Genomic DNA, 20,341 nt, shown 5'->3' with positions numbered 1-20,341 from the left:
CTCCCATTGCCTTTGCAATTCTCTTAATGGGAGCTGAGCTTTCGTGGAAGTCACTGCAGGATGCCCCTTCCCTACACACCAGTCCACACCAACTCACAGAGGAAGGCAGCAGGTCTGCAGAGCTGGGCTGCTCACAGCTCTGCCCAACACAGCCAGGCCCTCCCGCAGGCTGACATAGACCTAATCCTGAAAGAAACATCTGTCCTTCCTCCTAGAAAAGGTCCCAGATGCAGGCCAAGGGATGGCAGTGAGCAAAGCGTGCAGCTCCAGCTCCACCTGCTCAAGGGTTTGAGCACTGACCACCACCTGCTTGGCTCAGAGGCACACACCAAACACCACGGCTTCGGATAAGCCTGGACCAGCCTTCCTACAGGCTGGCTGACTTGGGGTTACTTTCCTCCTTCCCATATGAGGTGAGAGGGGCCCCAGTGCCTCTCATCATGGTCATGAGTGCAGCGGGGTCTTCAGTGAGCAGCTGGGACGTAAAATCACAGAGAGAACGAAGGAAAGCAGAAGCAATTTAACAACTAGTCACAGATAATTATTCACTGCTAGTTCTAATTAGTCACAGAAGACTTTGTTTTCAGATTCTTGCAGTCAGATCTCTGTCACCTGAAACAGCTCCAGTCCCCTCGTGTCACAGCGGAGGGACAAGATGAGCCAGTGACAGTGTGCTGAAGGGGCACACAGAGGGGGATGTGGCAGCAGCCTTCCTTCTTCCTGGGGAAACAGCAGAGGAATTTCTTTTCTGCCAGAAGCGAGCTGTGCAAGGCTGCAGCTCAGTGACATGACAGCGTTTTGCTGGAGGCTGCAGCTGCCCGTTTCTCAGGGATTTGCTCCTCTGCCCGTCACATCACCTCTTTCAGGAGGGGAAATGGTAATTCGTAACTTTGCAAATTGACACCCGGTAGAGGAAAGAAAAAAAGAGTATGCTGTCAGAATCGCTCGCTCCTGCACAGCAAAGCTGTACCAAGAGTGATGTCGGTGGAGGAATAGCTGCTGGGACAATTCAGCCTCAAGGCTTCCATTAAAAACAGCTGGGTGAGGCAATCTGGAAGGAAAGCAAACTTTCCTTAATTAATTTCGATTTCAAAAAGTCTGAAAAAGCCAACGCTGCTTACCAGCTCCTGTTTGTTTGTTTGTTTGCTTTGGTACAAAAACCATGCTTGGGACTTCTAAAAGATCAGGCTGGGAATGAGATTGTTTCACTCCAATCTGCATCGTGAATATAAATCACAACTCAGCAGCAATCTGTGGGAGAACCAGCAATGTCTAATCAGCCCAGGAAATAAAACTGCATATTTCCAACCCAGGAAGCATGCACGTCTGTGCAACCTACTCACCAGCTGCTCAGAAAGACATCGCCCTATTTAAAGACCACTGGAGTTCTCCTGTAGATAAAGAGCTGTACTCATGGCTCCGTAACACTGAGTAGAACTTGCCTTGATGGAAAACAAAAATAACTGCTCTACAAATGCAGACACAACCTGAACTCCTGCACAACCCCATCACACACAGCACTGCCCTGGTGTCACAGTGCTGCAGTGCTTACTTCTCCCAGCCTCACGCTGCACCGGTGCTGCCTGCACAGCCCTCAGGGTGACTGATTTCCATGCCTGACGCCTACCTGGTACAAAACATGCTGGAAAATCACGAGGACTCAAAGCACAGAGCCTGGCAATGTTCTGCAGCCAAACACTCAGTTCACAAAGAATGAAGAAGTGGGTAACCAGTGGCCATTCCTAAATGTCAGCCCATGGCTACTTTGTTAAGGTCCTTCAGCTAAAAAACAGCAGAAACACCAACGCCACACAAACTGCAGCATTCTGTTAACAGAGGAAACTTTCAGATGTCCAAGCTCCAAAATGAAGCCTTTTTCCCTGAATTCTGTATCAACCAGAAGAACAGGATTAAACCCCTGAACATCCAAGTGCTTTACATAGTGTGAAACAGGGCTTTTTTTAATCAAGGAAATCAACTTTTGTTTATATTCAGAAACCAAATGGGAACACACTGTCTGCATGTGCTTAACCTGGGAGGAGCAGGGACCCAGGCTGCTCCCAGCCACGTGCAGCCCAAGCTCCGTGAGCACCAAGGAAAGGTTTCAGCGTCCAGCCAACACAAGGTAATGGTTAATAATTTCCTTGATGTGACAGCAATTCCTACAGCCGATCCAGGCTCACACGGAGAAGGATGGATTTGGGGGCTGTAAACCCTGGCAGCACTGCTCACAGTGGGAGCTCTGTCTGTGATCGTAACCTATGGTCCGAAGCCTCATCTTCCATTTCGGAGGGCTGCTAACAAGATTCCACAGGAGGAATCCATTTGAGAAGCTACCTAAGGCCGGTATACTGGCAACAGCAAATGCAGAGTGTCACGAAGAGGACAGCCACCATATGTGCATCTGCCCAAACCATTGGACAAATTGCACATTTAAATGCTGGCCTTATGCCACTTGTGGCTAACAGAAGAACAAACACGGCTAAGAAGAACAACAAATAAGCTTCATTCACTGGAGCGACCCCAGATAAAAATCTTCACGAATGGAAATGCTTTAATTATTTTGCAAAACCACCTGAAGAGCCATTGCCTCAGAGAGCAGCTGTGTGAGAAGCAGAGCATGAGGTGTGTGATATCCATCCACTTGAGCTTTTGGATTCCTTCCTGTGCAAAGAATTTAGGACCAGACTTCTCAGAACCAGCACCCAATTTATCAAACAGTCACAGCATTCCTACGCATATCACAGCACAATGATCAACATTCCTGCTGGCTAAGCAGAACCACAGCAGTGCTGGTAAAGACATCAGCAGGGCACAACCGCACCTTTATTAATATTTATACATTTCTTTCCACCAGCAAAGGAGTCAGTCCTGAAAAAATAGGTAAGTCAGAAAAAGCAGATCCATTTCCTTTTATAGCCCTTTAAATCCCATAGTCAGACTAACGTTTCATTTTGCAAAGAGCCTTCCAACATTGAACACCAGAACAGCTTTGTGCAGCTCGAGCTGAGATGGAAATCTTTTCACTTTTCTTATTCACCTTCATTTGGAACCTCGTGTCTGACAGCAATTTGTTGTACAACAGAATCACCAGGGGAGGACTGACCTCGCCACCCCCACTGTCAAAACCATTCTCTATTCCCAAACACAGACATTGCCAACTCGCTGACATGTATGCTTAAAACAAAGGGAGGAATTTAAATAAGTAACTATTTTCTCAAGAGAAAATCAGATTGAAAAGCAAGAAATCTCTAAGGCGTTAAAATGGTAGTGCACAATGCTGGCATCTCTTACTGCAGAACTTCAGCTTAGAAGCCTCAACTGAAGATTTAGGGTTATTCATTAGAAATCATCAGTAAGAGACGCCGCCTCGCATTGGAATGGCTCATGGTCTGGATGCTACAGCAACTACAGAGGTGGAATCCAAGCGCGGGGAAGGGCTGCAGTCGGAGCTCTGACACCGCTGCTGGGCGGGGGGAAGGCAGTTGGTGAGAAGATGTTCTGGGGTGGCCTGGTGCTTCGCCTCGGGAGGAGGTGAGGGTGCTGCTCCAGCTCCCCAAGCTGGCAATTCCCAACAGCAGTGATGGCAGCCTCCAGGGACATCTTGTCATCCTCGGAGGATGAGATGTGATGAGGATGGAGGTTAGGCGGGTAGGCCTGGCTGGGAGGTGAGTAGTGGCAGGGGTGTCTGCATGCTGACTCACATGTACTAGTTCACCTGGATTGGAGAGCCGTTGTGGCTTCAGTCTGCAGGCCAGTCCCACTTGCATAATCTAAATTGGTTTGCAAACGGATAATTTAATGAAGGATATTGAAGGTTTCTCCCAGGGACTGATCAGATAAGTACACTTGAAAACAAGACCTACTGTCTAAGGTCTGTACCTAATTTCCAATCCCAGGCCCTCCCCCATTTATTTATTCTACTTCAACAAGACTTCACATGAGTGTTTATCATTTTGAAACACTACAAGCTCCTTCAGAAACAGATTCAGACTGAACTAGGATCACTTACCGGAGCCCTACAATGGACCCGCGCAGCTCAGCCTACCTACCCTGTGCCTAAACATGAAGAAAATCAACATACAAAAGCCTGACAGACACACATGCACACAGAAGGGCATACCTTGTAGGCAATGCTGTTGAGAACTTTCATGGCCAAGTCGGAGACGTCAGGATAGGGATCAGCAGCTAGGTGAAGGAGCACTCTCCAAATTTGGGTATAAACGCTGTTGAAACTCACACCTAAAATAACAACAACAAAAAAAACCAACACAAAAAACAAATTCCCAGAGCGACAACCCATCAACCCAAATTCTTTCATCTTAGGTGAGAAAATTCATTAGAACTCTGCACATCACAATGACATCTAAGAAAACATCAAGAGAAGAGCTCACAAACGCCCTACGTGGGCATTCTGCCTCTTCTTTGTCCTTCTTTGTGAACTCTGCAAGAGTCGGTAAAACGAGAGTGGCATAAAGCAAAATAAAGACTACTTGAATAAGCCTCAATCAAACTGCTAGTCTGCTGTGCCCCTGCAGCAACTAAACTGAAAAAGCCAAAAGGAACACCAGACAGAGCCTTTGGAGCTCCTGAGCTAAAATACTAAATGTAGTAAGAATGTAGTTAGAGGCTTATATTTTGATGGTTACTTTTATAGCTGCTTTAAGGATTAATACTCCGCTTGACTGTTCAGGGCTTTAAGTATTCTACAAGTTTACTAAGTGCTAAATTTTAAAGTGAAGCTTTAAGAACTGTATCTTTGTGAAGCAGAGCCTAACTCAGCCCCTCCTGCTGACATTTGTGTCAATTCCTCAATTGCCAATTTGTTGTTTAATGAGAATATCTGCAGTTTGCTATTTCAGCAGTAGGGACTGATGGATTTGAGTACAAATCAAATTAATAAGCTTTCGTAACAACTGACATAACCCAGCAAACGTTTCATTTTGCTGTTTTTTAGGTGAATCTTCAATATGTTATTCTTTCTCCTAACCCCCACCGAGTGTAATAGGTACAACACTGTCTTTTCGGAATTGAGCCATTTGGATAATATTAAAGCAGTTGCACTAACAAAAAAAGAAAAAAAAAAGGAACAAAAATAGGGATTTCAGATGAGTCACAATCAATGGTAAATGACAGATCAAGCTGTTACTGCACTTCCTTCCGTGTTTCTGTAGGCATCTAAATATAAAGCATTAAGTTGTGAAGACAGGGTTCCTTGGTCAGCAAGCACCTTGCACAGCTGAACCCGACGCTCAGGTCAACAGAAAACAGACAGGGACAGTTTGGTTTTGAACTCAAGCTGAAGCAAGCAAGCAGTGTGCAGTTATAAACTTCAGCTGCCCGCACAGTGCACTGCCATATGGCTGTCTGCACAGACAATCGAGTCCTCCGCTGCCAGAAAAACTCCCCAGCATGTGACAAACGTTCTGCAAAAAGCAAAGGCGATAATCTCACTCCATCCCTCCACCTGACCTGTAAAACAAAGGGTCTCTTACTTGGCTGATACGTGAAGGATTTCTCAGAGTTTCACATAGCAACCTCACTGATGAGGTATTTCTGACAGCACCACTCAGGCAGCACTGCCTGTTTGCATGGGTGACCTACACGACAGGGTCCTACCTTTCCAGTGCAAGCAGGGCACAGGGTGATGATCCCAGAAAGCAAAAACCACTGTCAAAACACAGCACAGTCAAAGGGCATTGATCTGTTGTATGTGGCTTACGCTGGCTGAGGGCATGGAACCAAGGAACACGCAAGGACAGCGTGTGTGGGTTCAGCAGAACTGACTTGGAACAGTGCAAATCCGACCTCAGGTTTTGGCTGTGGTCACAGCTGGCAAAAGTCATCATCTTTTTCACAATTTCTTTATCCGTGTTTGAAAATGTCAGCACACAATAAGCTCCCCGTGCAGAAGAGGAATGGGCCTCCCAGGCAGAAAAAGCAGCGACCTAACACTGCCTGTCCTTTTGGGCTTCTGACCATTTGGGTCTCACTTCTGCAACCCGCACGTTCACGCTGGAAGCTGATGTTAGCAGGAAAAACAAAGCTGGAGACACACAGAGCTACGGGCTATGGGAGCACAGCAGCCCCAGCCCCGGAGCCAGGCGGTGCCACGCCAGCTGAGCTCAGCATCCCTGCCCTCTGCATGCTGTGCCAGAAGCTACGCAAGGAGCGGTGGGGATCTGAACGGTGTGGACCCTTTTAGAGCCCTTGAAAGGCAGTAAAAGGAAAGAGGGAGAAAGGAAGAGTGAGGAGCTGCTCATCTGATTCTCTGATAACCACCTCACTCGTGACGCAGTCATGAAGGAGGAAAAAACCAATAACATTTTTTATACATCTAAGCGTCATGAAAAACAAATTTAAAACAGATCTGCGCCAGTGCAATTCCTCATTCACTCCGCAGCCTTTGAAAAGAACAGAGGGAATTTCTACAAAGGCTCAGCACTGGGGCTGAAGGACTGCTGCTTTCTGCCCCCCCTCGCGTTAATGCTGTTCTGTGCACTGATTCAGCCCGGTGACACATCCGACACAGCTCCTGCAGGAACCCAAATGTGGACTCATTGGGATAAAGGGAGGCAGCAGAGGCGGCAGCAGGAGCAGCAGCTTGATTTCATGTACTGCACTGAAACGAGGAAAATATCCACAAGATGCAAACAAAGGGCCGAGCAAGGGGGACGGGGGTGTTAATTTAAGCAGACAGCTCTGTAATTAGTCAGACTGATTCAAAGCCAGTTAAATGGACCTTGCAGTATAGATTTACAAAATGATTTCTCTCGGCTAAGAATGTCAAAAATAAATTGCCTTTCTTCACTGACGCCTTTGATTTCGTTTGCATGCACGTAGCTCCCAGCTCGGTGTGACAGCCAGCATCACATCATTGCCCCAAGGAAGGGACCTGGCTGAGGTCACTGAGCACACAAAGCTCAGGACCACGCTGTACCAACACTTCTATTTACCCCTTCTGTTTCACCAAACTGCGATGGTGTCTCTTTCTAACCCCCTTTAAAAATCACTGCAGTGATTGTAAGCCCTGGAAGCTCTGGAAGATGCAGTGCCCACCCAGCACAGCAGCAAAAGCTGACCAATGGCTGGACCTGCACTGCTGTGTGCCTCGGACTGGAGGCTGCTCTGCTCCCATGTGTTCCATCTGCAGGGAAAAACACATTTGGGATTGGTGTGGTGAAAGCATATAGCTGGGATACTTCACACCGAGCAGCACCTGAGGGCTCAGCTATCTGGTTCCCATCAACACTGATCCCAATGCTCTGTAAGGCAGCATCCCATATGCTTCTCCCCTTCCCAGAGTGACACTGTAGGTCCTGCGGGAGCTCCTCCAATGGGGAAAACATCAGAAATTCGGATAGCTTTCTGTACTCAACCTCGACAGCCATGAACAGCAGCTCACTCCCCAGAGGAACAGCAAATTGATTTTTTGTGCACAGCGCTGACATCCTGCAAGCTGCCATGGCCAGCCCACGCACTGCTCCCTGCCTGTGCCCAGAGAGGGTGTGTGAGGCCAGGGCAAACACTGGCACATCATGGCACAGCCACAAAGCCAACCAAGCTGCTGTGTGCTGCCCACCGCCACACGCTGGGATTTCCCTCCCATCCTGGTTCCCTACTGCCTCAGCAATGCCATGCAGGGCAGCTGCTGCCTCACGTGGCTGTGCAGCAGTGCCCAGGCCTTGCTCTGGTTCCACCACGCTGCTTCCATAGTGCAGGACAAACAGGACGAGCTGAAGGGCAACCTCTGCAACAAGTGTCCATTTCCAAAGCCCACTCAGATCTCTGTATTTTGCCATTTTGTGAAGTTCTACTTATAAATAGCACCCGTTAACCAATTATTTCTCACGGTAGTGAATTCAAATATAGTGCCTAGCGAGAGAGGAGGCTCTACCTGTCCCAGCAGCCTCCTCTGTGCAGCTCACTGCCCACCTACACCTCTTGCCTTCGTCATCCTCACTGCAGTCACCTCCTGCTGCGGGTGTTACTTCAAGGCAGCTCTTCAGAGAGGCTCCTGTGACACAGCAAACAGCTTCCTGCCCCCAGCTCTCCTGCTGAAGCAGAGAAATGCTCCCCTGCATTCACTGCTCCAAGGCTTCCTCCTCTTCCTTTGATCATTCCTTAATATAATCTTTCCAGTGATGCTCTCCGTAAGACAAAGACTTTTAATCATGCAATTTAAATATGAATAATCACCTTCAAGGTATGCAAAGCCCTCATCTCAATACCTTTTCTTTTCCCATCTAAAAACTAAACAAAACTTAAAAAAAAAAAGAAAAACCAAATTCAGAATGCAAAGATTAATGACTTGTCTTATGGAAAAAGAAGCAAGGCTCAGCTTCCCATCCAAACTGGTGTTTGCATGTTGTGTGTTAACTAACCAAACCTGGCTGCTGCCAGCTCAGCCACACCTGGGCCAGAAATCAATCTTCTGGTAACCCAAGGTTGCCTGGGCAAGGACCGGTCTGCCAGAAAACAGCACACCCAGAGACCAAAGATTTCTGCTGCCTCTTCTGCTCACGTTTTGCTGGTAGTTTGCTAGGAAGCTGTTTGTAAAATGGCAGGAGAGGGTGCACAGAGGTTTTCCTTGGGTCTGTGGGAAGAATTACATTGTATGATGCCACAGTGTCAGTGAAGTGGATAGGCTGATCCAGGAAATTCCTTCTAGAGACACATTCCTAAAACCACAGGAGGGGAAGAAAGCCCCGAGCATCAGTGAATCAACGTAGGGAATGCAGAGTACTGGATGCAGAATAAAACCACGGTTGATATTTTCTCCTTTTGCTACTACAGACTGGATTTCTGCTTTGGTTTGATTCTATCCATATGCCCAAAGCACCCTTTTTACTGCTCCCTCTGTCCCAAACACTTGGGGCACAGTCATTACTACAGAGCCAAATCACTGTTAATTCTACCAGGAGATACAGAGCAGAGCAAAACATTCCTTCATTCAGGGCAGGTCCATCATCCCGCTGACTCCTCTGAGCTACAGCAGGATTCTACTCTCTGCTAGAACTCAAAGACCTTCACCCCAAGGCAGATGGGCACTCCTGGAATGTTACAGGCTAGCTGCAGCTGCTGCTTGCAAGTGACAAATACTCACAGCAGTGTTAATCTGAGTCTGGGCTGGCTGCACAGCAGCACCAAGGGCGGCTGGAGCTGATGGGGTTTTGAAAACTCCTTCCTTGGGGATCAGAAGAGAGCAGGCTGAGAGACGGTGCTTCTTCAGTAGAAATGAAAAAAGCCTAGCTTTCGGGATGCAAACGCTGAAGGTAATGGGATTCTCTGTGAGTTATGAATTTTAAACACTTCTATAAGCTCTCTCGTTTCCAGCTGGCTATGAGCTCTTCTGATTAAACAGGAATGAGACAGGCTTCAGAGAACTGCTCTTGTTGTTTCTTTAGGTTTCCCTGACGCACCTCCAGCTGATCTCTAGAGCTTCCAGCACATTTGGAAAAAAAAATAAATCTTGTGAGACTTGCAGAAGGCATCGAGCAGACACCACTTAGCACCAGAGGAACTGCGGAAAACTGGCTTCTGGGGCTTAAGAGAAAGAGAAATTTCCTAACATTTCTACCATACTTAAGAAAATACAGTTTCACTGCCTACAACCAAAAGCAAATGAATCAATCAAGTTTCTAAGGAACAAATGACTTTAAACTGCCACAGGGGCTTAAGGTCTCAAAAATCACAATCCCAGAATCTTTCACTTCAGGAAAGTCAAACCACCATCACTTTTTCCAGCAAATGTAGGGAGCAAAGTGCTTCTTCAGCCAAGGCAAGCCTAGCATCAAGGGGGACTCCAGACTTACAGCTCTCTTTTTGCACTGGTTTTTTGAAGGCTGGAGAACTGTGGCACATGGATAGCTCACAAAGATGATACACAGACATGCAGGCTTCCCCCAACACGTCTCAGCTACATGCTACCTCCTGTGCTCCCTGGATGGAGACTCTTGCAGAAGTTAAGCCCTTCTGCACACTGGTTGTGTTATCATCCCAAAATGGTTCAGACTGGAAAGCCACAGCCAGTTTAAAGCAGTGCTACTGTAGCACTCAAACATGACTGGGAGCATTATTAGAAAAAACAACTGGAAGTAGTCCAACACAAATATACCAGCTGAGTATCACAAAAGAAATGCAAATCAGCCATTACATGCAAATCAGCCATGCACTGCATAAGTGCAGCTAAAACCTCCCTCCTTTACGTGCCATAGCACTTCACTCTGCAGAAAGATGTATGTTACCCACAAAGTCAGATGCCCAGAAAAAGAAGGACTGTTGAGCAGTGTTAAGAAGTTTGGTGCAGTTCCTGCTGTTGGAGCTGCCTGTTCAAGAGGAGATGATGGAGAGGGGACTGGAGGCAGTGGGATCAGTCAGAGCTTTTGCACAAAAACAAGTGATGTGAAACCATCAGTCTCCTTTTTTGAGACTCAGCCTAGGATTTCTTCTTTTTTATGTCCTATTTTAACAACGTGCGTATGAATGTGCAAGGAAAATTAGTTAGATAAGGCTTTCTTGTATGAATAACACAACAAAATGGCTGTACTGTACAGAAATACAACCTACATGAAAAATAATCGGGGGAAGCTGTTACTGCCAGACAGCCCAGCTGCTGCATCCATGGGATGGGGAGTCTTTGTTTTGATTATCTAGGCAACTAAACGGTGGTGGACATAAAATCCCTTCATGTGTGACATTTTTGTGCTCATATTCCTAGGAGGATTGCTGTCTGCCACAGCGAGAAGCCAAAGCTTCAGAGCAGGAGGGGCTGTGCTCTGCATATAGCCTAACCAGACACAAGAACAGCTTGCTGCTGTGAGATCTCTTGCTAGAGATCTAGCAGGAGCTAAGATCCAAACCTTCCCCAAAACCTAGTGTGAACAGCAGAGAAAGGAGACACCAAAGGAAGGGGGAGAGTCTTTACTCACCTATGAGTGAATTCAGAGAAGAGTAAGAGCTGACTCGTCTCATCTTGTCAATCGTCTCAAACGACAGGATGTACTCTTCGTTCTCAGGGCTGCCCAAGGTGCTGCTGGCACTGCTGCTGGTGCTGAGATTCCCAGGAGAAAATGCAACAGAGCTTCCAGCTGCCAAAAGAAAGGAGGGCAGCTGCTGAAACAGGGACTCGAGGAGAGCAATTTTCACCCGGGCGTAACAACGCTTTTCCAAATCCTACAATGTCAGTGAAGGTGTGGGCAAATCCACCAAGTCCCCTTTTAAAAACTGAACGTTTAAGTACAGAATAAGCATCAAAGAGTCATAAATTATTCTGACAGTGAAAAATCTATGTATGGCAGGAAATTGAAAGCCACCATCTTGATCCCCAAACACTTTAAAAAAAAAAAAATATATCAATATTAATGACCAACACATTGAAATTAATTAGGAGAGGGCTCCTCACCTAATCCTTTGGAGCTGGCAGCCGGATAATCTAGGCACAAAAGTTATTTTCACTCTGCACATTGGTTTGCACATGGCAAGAGGGTGTGAAAAAAAGAGGTGGTATAGAAAAATGACAGAATTTTTTAATCTCTTACATTCTTCGTTCAGACTGAGGTTCTGCAAGGACTTGTTCAGGTTCCTGGCTGTGGTAACTGCTCGGATGTTCCCATAAGAGCTGACAGAGCGCAGCCGAGGTGTGCACGGACCATCTCGCACTGGTGTCAAACTCCCACTCTCTGCAGATGCAAAATTTTGCCATTAGAGATGTGACCAAAGAGACCACAGCCTGTTGGTGGATTCCCAGCAAAGGCAGAGCTAAAACATTGCCAGTACAGAATTCACCCATTAAGCATGAACAGAACCAGGTACGACACGGGGTCCTCCCTGAACACAACCCGCACGTTTTGCTCTTGTTCAGGCTGTGATTTTATTCCATCCAATAAATTCAGGTGAGCTGAAACTTGCCAGTGCCTGCACACTACCCAGAGACACAATGGCTCTTCCCTCCAGGTTGATGCTGGGCCACTGCCCAGGCACTGTGCTAGGACACACTGCTAAGCAGACACCATTTAGTAGATGGCATCTGCAGGCTTCCGTCTGCTCCTGCTCATTAAAGCTCTGGATTCTCTTTTTGTTGCTACAAAGGCTTATGAAAAATCAGTTTCCTGACCAAATTTCAGGCCTAGTTACAACTTGTATTTCACCCATGACTTGGATAACTGTAATTTCCCATTTTTTTTTTCCATTTTCATTCCTGAGTACACACACAATGTCACAACTTCTCAGAATAGCTGTTCTATTCCAAGGCAGAGGTGGCTGCATTATGGTGCCGGGGCAACACTTTCAGTACATCCTACTTATAGAGTACTTTAGGATCATTTTGGATAAGGAAAAGCACTTACATAAATGGTAAATAATGCTTATTTCCTGCAGCAAAGACAAATGTGGAACTTATTTTCTAATATGATTAATTTATTCAGACAATGCGGAGATTAAACGACTTGTTGCAGAGACAACACATGCTATTGCCTCCGGGCTTCTGTTGCAACAGTCCCATTATCTCTGATTCTTTCAAATGTACTTAATATCGAAGGAAAATAAGAGGTCAGCAACAACTTCACTTGGGCTTTTCATTCCCCATGTACAGCAACACTCAAAAAGGACTACAGGCACAAAGCCTACAATAGAAAGGGGTACATTCAGTTCTTTGTTCTGTTGTGAGGTTTCCTATCAGCCTCTTTAGGTCAACACAAAACTGAAGGCTCAGATGTAATTTCAGAATAAGAAGTCTGGTAAGCTTGTGTGCCATTTGACAAATATACTCCAGTTTTGATCTGAAGGGAATCCCTTTGCATTTGGCTGGGTGTTCAATCTCCACAAGTGAGATGGAGACTCAGCTGAGGATGCATTTCTCCAGGACAAACCTACCTGCCACGTCCCTCAGCTCTGTAGCAATGCTGTCGTTCAACAAATCACCACCAGCAAGAATTTTCACTGCCTTAAGCAAAGCCCTCAAATAACATCCTCCAGTGCTGTCTGCCATAAGGACACAGAGCACAAACCTGGGGCAGCTGGAGAAGGCAGGGGGTAATTCTTCTCTTCTTCCATGAACTGCAAGGCGACAGTGCAGAAATTGCTTTCATACTGAACCACCAGGTGACTTAAAGCCACCACCAGCTCCTATGGAAAGAGCAGAATAAAAAAGGTATTTCACTGTTGTATAGGTCAGAAACAGTGAACAAAAGGAAAAGGCAGAACCATATGCCCATTATTACTGATACGACTGGGCAACCATCCAGATTAGCAACAAGAAGAAATAAAAATGTAGGAACACTCATTAGCAATAGGCAAATTGTCTCATGAGCTGCTTTGGCTTCCTGTGGATCTGCTTCACACGTACCCACATCCTCTGCCACCACAGCAAGAAATAAAATCAGAACTTCTCCAAGAGGCTAAACACCAGCGAGACGGAGCACATTTCCTTCTCCCAGGATCCAGAAAAGTTCATAAAGAGAGGCACAGGAACACACAGGTTCTTTGCCTGTCAACAGGGGAGGTATGCAGCGTGTTTCAGCCCCAGACTGCCTCCCACGGCTGAGCCAAGGGGCACTTCTGCAAACAGACACTGCTGCAGGGGGCAGGAGGCTGTGGGTCTGCTGCCCTATGTACACCTTCCCTGCAGTGCAAAGAACAAAACTCCACTTGAACTTCCAAACACAAGAGATGAGCAGATGAAGATGATGGCAATTTAGCAAGTTACCTCTATTCTGAGTTAACGTGGCTGGGAATGGCCTTCTATTCTGCAAGGACTTTCTATTTTTATTTTTTATTCTTAAATTATGGAGACTCAGGTCCCTGCGAAACCAACCCTTTGACAAAATTAACACCCATCTGTCACCAAGTGGAGACGAGGACACTTTTTATGGTTGGCTGGGAGAAGCATTGATTTCCCCTTTGCTTCACAGGGATGAGCTGAAAAAAGGCAAAGTGCTCCGTTTCAAAATTAATTCTTCACAACAAGTCTTTTCTATCTGAACAGTCTGCCACTGCTCTTTGATTGTGCCTGATATTGTCAAACTGATGCTGAGTCCCTGAATTAACGCCCAGCTCCCGTGCACGGGAGCAGCAGTGAGCTGGGATGGGTGCACTCAGCAGTGCACAGCATGACCCCATCCCTGTGCCACACACAGGGAGCTAAGCTTTCGCCCCACAGCCTGTCCTACATTTGCTCTGAGCAGAAGGAAACAGAATTTGACATGTGGACCTTGGGGACGTGGCTCAGCTCTCCGCCTCGGAGCCCTGCCCTGACCTCCACGTCAGCAGCCGATGTGAGGACCACGCTGCACACCCACAAAGGACAGCTCAGCCATTTCACAGCCAATTCATTCCCACAGGTGCCGCTTAGGAACCCTGAATTACAGGGACAGTGAAGGAGGAGGTGGTGGAGTTCAGCCCCACAGATAGGTAGCATTTGCTGGGCATGTGGAAATAGCAAAAAGGAGAGGTGGAGAACCGGCATTTCTCGCTGTTCTCTGTTCAGAGGACAAATCTCCAAAATAGAGATTTATGAATCTCAAAGAGCATACAGTGGGACACGCAGTTCTCTCCTGAGTTAAATTGATAAATGCTAGAACAAGACAGCAAAAATTAATCCTCACAATGCTGGTGACAACTTGTCAGAGTATTGATGTTCCAGTTAAGCAGACACAAGCGTTAGGACACCTAAGTGCATCCCATCAAGAACAACTGAAAACATCAAAAAGTATTTAACGTGCTATTGTTGTACAATGGTGCATCAGAAGATAATACTCCAGAACCTGAAGAATTACTTTGAACCAATCTGTCATCCTTCCTTATGGTTTCCAAAAGCAACAAGATCTGTTTGTGAGCTCTCATTTTCTCTCACAGCCCTCTTACTTCCCTCTCCTCTTCCTCCTGTAGGACCACTGCATACTCCATGTTTCCAGCAACAGATTACTGTTTCACTGAGAGTGTAATGTGAAAATTTTCAATCAAAACAGGAATCAACAGAAGTGCATTAACAGACAAGTCCTTTAGCGATACCACTCTCCTTCCTTACCTCCATCAATGCATTCTCTTAAAATTAAAACCAACAAAAATAAAAATCAGTGAAAAATCTATTTTATAAATAATGCATTCTGGTCAGCGTAGCACAGAGCTTGGCAGCACAGCTTCACCAAACTCCTGCAGAGCTGCCCTGCCTGTACCTTCCGAACCATGGGGCTCCCATCGTTGATGAGCTGGGCCAGCATCATGGCCACGTTGTGGTCGATGGTGGTGGAGTGGTCGGTCCGTTCTGCCGAGTTGCCCACAAATGTTCCCAGTGCAAAGACGGCAGCACAGCGAACCTGGGAGAGGAAAACATTCCTCATTATTTTCTTCTTCGCTCCAGCCTGAAGTTTGCCATCGGGAGCTCTTATCCCCACAAATGGTGTCTCTGGAAACCTGGGCTGCTGTGTCAAGTAAATAGTGAGGGCTGAATGGAAGCCCACAGAGACTAAGAACTAAACCAGGTTCATCAAAGCGCTGAGTTATAAGTATTCACAGATGAAGGAGTACATTTAATTTCCCAGAATACTCAGTGACCTTCCCATGGGTGATTTTTCCAGTTGACACTGCCTAGAATATTAATTAATAGGAATAAGGCATACAGGGAGTTACGGTTGGCATGTGAATCTCTTTAACAAGAGCACTGAACTCCAGCCTTCAGTTAAGGGCATGCAGAAAGGTAACAAGCAGGGAAAAAGAAAGAGACAGCAGCTGCAATCAAGGTAGATTTTGCCAGATTACACAAAGAACAGAGGGATCAGATGGCTTGGTAAACTTACAGCCTGCCTTGGCAGAGAGCAAAAACAGTGGGGATACAGTAAAATCAGCAAGTGCAGAACGTGCTTCACAGAGCAGAAACGATCACCCTGGCTTCTCAAACAGAGGTGCAGATGTGTCATAAAGACAGGTCAACCCGACCACTGCACAGATACGGATTACAGGATGTGGGAAAGATAAGGCAAGAGAAAGGAGGTAGAAGATACAGAGAAAGACTGGATGTAAAAGGGAAGCTAATCTTTAATCACTGCAAGTCAGCAGTGGTGTTTATCTCCAGGCTTACTTCTCCCACACACCATGTAATCCCACCAGGGTCTGACAGGCTCTGTCAATCACAGCCACACTCTGCACAAGAATCTCTGCTCTCTTGGAGATTTGGTCACGAGAGTAAAACACATTCAGTTAAAGATGTACTTTCACACATACCAGGAGAAAAACAGTTTTCATACTCAGATAAAAAGATGAGAGGGTTTTTTGAAACACAGAGTGAGTTTCGGGATCGCTTGTTTTAAAAAGCCTCTGATATGCAAGGAAGTAAAAAAGGGGTGCCTCCTTCTGCCAGTTCCAAGATTCTGTGACTTGGGCTGTATGAACAGCCCCTACATTTCCTTGCTTCTCTCAGAGGACTCGTGTGATTTGAACCACCTTGAAGGAAGAGCAATAAGATGTTTCTCTGAACCAGACACAATCATAAAGCCCTTGAAGGCACTGTTTCTGCAAGTATTTCTGCAGCCTGCTTTCGCAATTCTGACAATTCGGTTGGTGTTTATTTAAACAGTTGGATTCTTACCTCCGGGATTGGATCAGAGAGGAGACTGTAGAGCTTTTCATGAGCGCTGTCCCTCACACCACACCACCTGGCTGAGTCAAAGTTCTGCCAAATACGCCCTAAACAAATGGCCACCCACTGACGCAGGAGAGGATGCGGATCGTTCAACTGTTCCAGGCAAATAGCAATCAGGTTTCCTTGAAGGCAGGCTTCCTAAAACACAAATCAATGCCATTTATTTTGGTTGACAGCTTCCCACCTCATCATCAAAAAAGAAGAAATAGACCAGAAACCAAGAGAAAATAATGATCTTTTGGTTACATATTGATTCTGTTGCAAAACACCATTTGGAAGCAGCACAAGGGCAAGGTCAACTACATGCTGCAGTAGCTAAATAGTTCAGCATTAGAAATACTTCCTGTAATGCATAAAGCCTGTTTTTCTCCTCATTAGAAACACTCCTTTGCACCTGTCAGAGCCCTAAGGTTTATGGCTCCTTCCATATATCCTTCCCAAGAACTGTATCACAGCCATCAAATTCTTGACAGAACTAGGTGCTATTTCTCTACCAGCACATCAGTGCACTGCCTGGAGGGCAGCTGCTGTGTCCTTAACCTCCTCTTCCAGGAACCACATCTGGATTGTGTGTTTGTTCCACCTCCAGGCCAATTCTTCTTTTACTCCACCAAAAAAAAAAAAAATACTCAGAAAAACCAACCCTAATGTAAAGCTATCTCCTATTTCAGTTCTCCAGTTCAGGGTTGTGCACTAATGCGAGCCAAGACATGTTCATCAAAGTAAAGGCAATGCAGAGAAGAGAGAGGAGAGACAACAAAAGGAAAGAGGATGCTGGGACTCACCTGTCCTGTGTTGTAGTTGTTAACAATTACAGCCAGAATAAAAGCGGTCATTGTCCTGTGTTCAGCCTTAAAACAACATACAACTAATTGTTATCTACAAAGCAGGTCAGAGAACAACAACCTTCCATGTTTTCTGAAACACGAGCTTATTCTGAGTATGGTTTCTACCACATTAAAAAAGCAAGAAGGGAGAGAAAGCCAGCATTTCCTGTCATTCTGTCACACTCCTCAGACACTTCATAATCTCATATCATCACACTGCCAATACGATCCTCCCAACCAACCCCTGGGTATTGTTCTGGAGGAGGCATACAAATGCTCATTACAGGAAACCACAAAAAAAACTTTGGCAGAGAGAATTACGAAAGTTACAGCAAAACGAGCCTGCCTCTGCACCCAGCCCCCAGAAGCCCACAGCTCCTATCTTTCTGAGTAATTCGTGCTTAAATATCTTTAGGCAAGTTTGCAGCTCCCTGTTTGGCGGCTGCCTGCATCACGCAGCCCGGCAGCAGCACAAACTCCCCTGGCAGTGGCTGCAGTGGGTCCCAGAGCTGGAGGTGGGAGCAGCCCTCATTAGCAGCACCGTGTCAGAAAGCAGCGTACAAACCCTGACAAGCTGAGCAAGTGCTGGAAAGAGCCTGAATAAAGATGACTTGTTCTTACTGGCATGTAAGGATCTGCCAAAACGGAAAGGAAATACTTGTGACCGTTGTCCTTCACAAGGTCAGCTTGACATGACTGAAACAAGACAGAGAGAAGGAGAAAAAGCAGTGAGTACAGTAGCAAAAATATTCGTTCTTCCAATGGTGCACGCATATTCCATGCCTTAATCATTTTTCTCCAATCTGGTTTTCATGTGAGAAGGAAAGAGCCAGCCCTCCGTCAGAGCCATGGCCAAATGTCTGCACAGAGCAGGGGGCAGAGGAGCAGACACTTCACCTCCAGCAGTGACAAACAACCAAAGAGGTGCCCTCTCAGTGGGGAGAAGAGCACACCTGGCATCTCCGACCCACACTGCATCTTCACCATTGTTTCAGAGCCATCAAAAGCAAAACCTCGGAGGAGTCTGATCAGAAGATGCTGGTGCCAAGGCAGTGAGCACTTTTTTGCTTCAGGATGTAGGAGCGTCTATGGGAACCTTAAAGCACCGTCCTGTGCATCAGGACCACTCAGACTGCAGCACTGAACAAACCCAGCACGAGGTTGCATACAGTGACCCACATCAGCAAGCGATTACCAGTAAATCTGCAGGGGGATGGAGAAGGAATTATTTGTTCCCTGTGTTCCATCCAATCCCTTGCCCAGGCAGGACTATATTTTGACAAGAAGATTTCAACTCATCGCACACACGTCTCTAATCTCTGCATTATTTGGTCAAGTGCTGAGGCACACTGAACTGGCACACTACCAGCACACGGTGACACGGTCTCCTGCTGCACACAGTCAGAGCCCATGGAGGAACATCACTGTTTCAGAGCCCTGCAGGCAAGGGATGCAGCTGTTGGGGCAGCAGCAGCAGTGGAGCACACGGCCCTGATCCCACAGCACAGCACGCACCAAGAACTCCCTTCCACAGCTCTTTTTGCAAACATATGAAGTCAGGCTTCATGTATGGCATAGTAGGGTCAAACCAAGAAAATACATGTTATTAAAGTGAAAATTTAGGTGAGTGAAAACTGACTTGGCATTCGATTTCCCTTGTGACAGCACTTCTATTGGATGCTTCACACCAGAGACAGAATCATGTATTTTTTATCAGGCATAGAAGGTGAAGGAGGAAACTAATTGTTGAAAGGCAAGGGGATGGCAAGACAGAGATGCAAGAGAATATTTTATTGCTGAAGGGAGGAGAGATGCTGGTTTTGGCAGACCAAAGAGCAGAGGGAATGGATTGATGCCAGGCTGCAGCTACGAGAGGCTTCCCTGACTTTTGTGTAATGCTGCACACACACAATGAAAAAAAAAAAAAGCTTTTTTTCTCCCCACTTCATTCTGAACATGAACACTCCTTACTCCTTGGGAAAAAAAACCAAACACCTCTCACTGCACAGGAGGCAAACAGGCACTGACCCAGAGGACACTGCCCACGTCACACCGCTCTCACTGTGCTCCCATTGCTGCCCACCACATGGAGCTCCAGGGAGGGGCAGCTCCTATGGAACCAATCCATTTAATCAAACCCTCACTGTTAGATCCTGGGAACAACGTGGAGAGCCAGCACCACGAGCTGGCACCACCATCCTGATAGCAGAGGTCACAGCTGGGAAGCAGGGATGTTATTTACGCCTCTTAATTCCTTTGAACGGTGTGAGAAATGTTTGGTTTCTATTGTTTTCAGCCAATTATTTGGAGTGCTGAGATCCGTTTCTTTGCTGTCCCACATGAGCAGTATTTACTTCTTTTCAGCATGGTTTTGTCAATTGGTTTTTGGGTATGTTTTCCTCCTTAGCTTTCTGCTGTTACGACACATTTGCTCCATCAGCACACGCGCCCTGTCCCCTCCCTCAGCAGCACTCATCCCACCTGCCTGCTGTCACTGCCTTCTCCCTTCTCACACCACTGCCTGGGAGCTGGGAATGAAAAAATAATGGAACCAGAGACCCAAGTATTTTGGCTGGTTTTTTTTTTTTGGTGTGCTTTTGGTTTGTTGGTTGGTTGTTTTTTTTTTTAAAGCGGTCTATCAAAGGAATGGGACAGTAAAACATAGCAGGGAGCAACACTGATGGTGGCAGGAGAGGGCAGGGGAAGGCAGCACTCTCAGATTGGCTTCAACACAGAGACAGTGAAGGATGGCTCAGCACCCACGTGAATTATACATGAGCCCTCTCTGAAAGGTACCTGGGGCTGAAGCGTGAGCTGCAGAGGGGCATGCATCAAAATAAGCTTTTCAAGAGTAGCTTTAAGATGAATAGTTTTCATT

The 20,341-nt window shown here is 46.4% G+C and overlaps 1 protein-coding gene across 7 annotated transcripts in view; it reads right to left on the bottom strand.

Annotated features, from left to right (window-relative positions):
• RPTOR (regulatory associated protein of MTOR complex 1) overlaps positions 1–20,341 on the bottom strand; it is a 118,565-nt gene that overhangs the window by 29,000 nt on the left and 69,224 nt on the right. For 3 of the 7 annotated variants that reach the window (XM_085239785.1, XM_085239784.1, XM_085239789.1), the window contains 9 exons: positions 18,085–18,159; positions 17,422–17,487; positions 16,583–16,774; positions 15,174–15,314; positions 13,008–13,125; positions 11,541–11,681; positions 10,932–11,090; positions 4,124–4,242; positions 3,705–3,773 (listed from right to left, as the gene is read on the bottom strand). In XM_085239785.1, coding sequence (XP_085095911.1) covers positions 3,705–3,773; positions 4,124–4,242; positions 10,932–11,090; positions 11,541–11,681; positions 13,008–13,125; positions 15,174–15,314; positions 16,583–16,774; positions 17,422–17,487; positions 18,085–18,159 — 1,080 coding nt within the window. The remainder of the gene's footprint in view (positions 1–3,704; positions 3,774–4,123; positions 4,243–10,931; positions 11,091–11,540; positions 11,682–13,007; positions 13,126–15,173; positions 15,315–16,582; positions 16,775–17,421; positions 17,488–18,084; positions 18,160–20,341) is intronic. The other 4 variants (XM_085239787.1, XM_085239786.1, XM_085239790.1 and 1 more) reach the window with 2 other exon arrangements.

This window comes from Meleagris gallopavo, chromosome 20, assembly GCF_905368555.1.
Source record: "Meleagris gallopavo chromosome 20, MGAL_WU_HG_1.1, whole genome shotgun sequence".
Taxonomy (NCBI): domain Eukaryota; kingdom Metazoa; phylum Chordata; class Aves; order Galliformes; family Phasianidae; genus Meleagris; species Meleagris gallopavo.
Note: the sequence above shows the minus strand (reverse complement) of the source record. Positions and strands in the feature narration are given on the sequence as shown.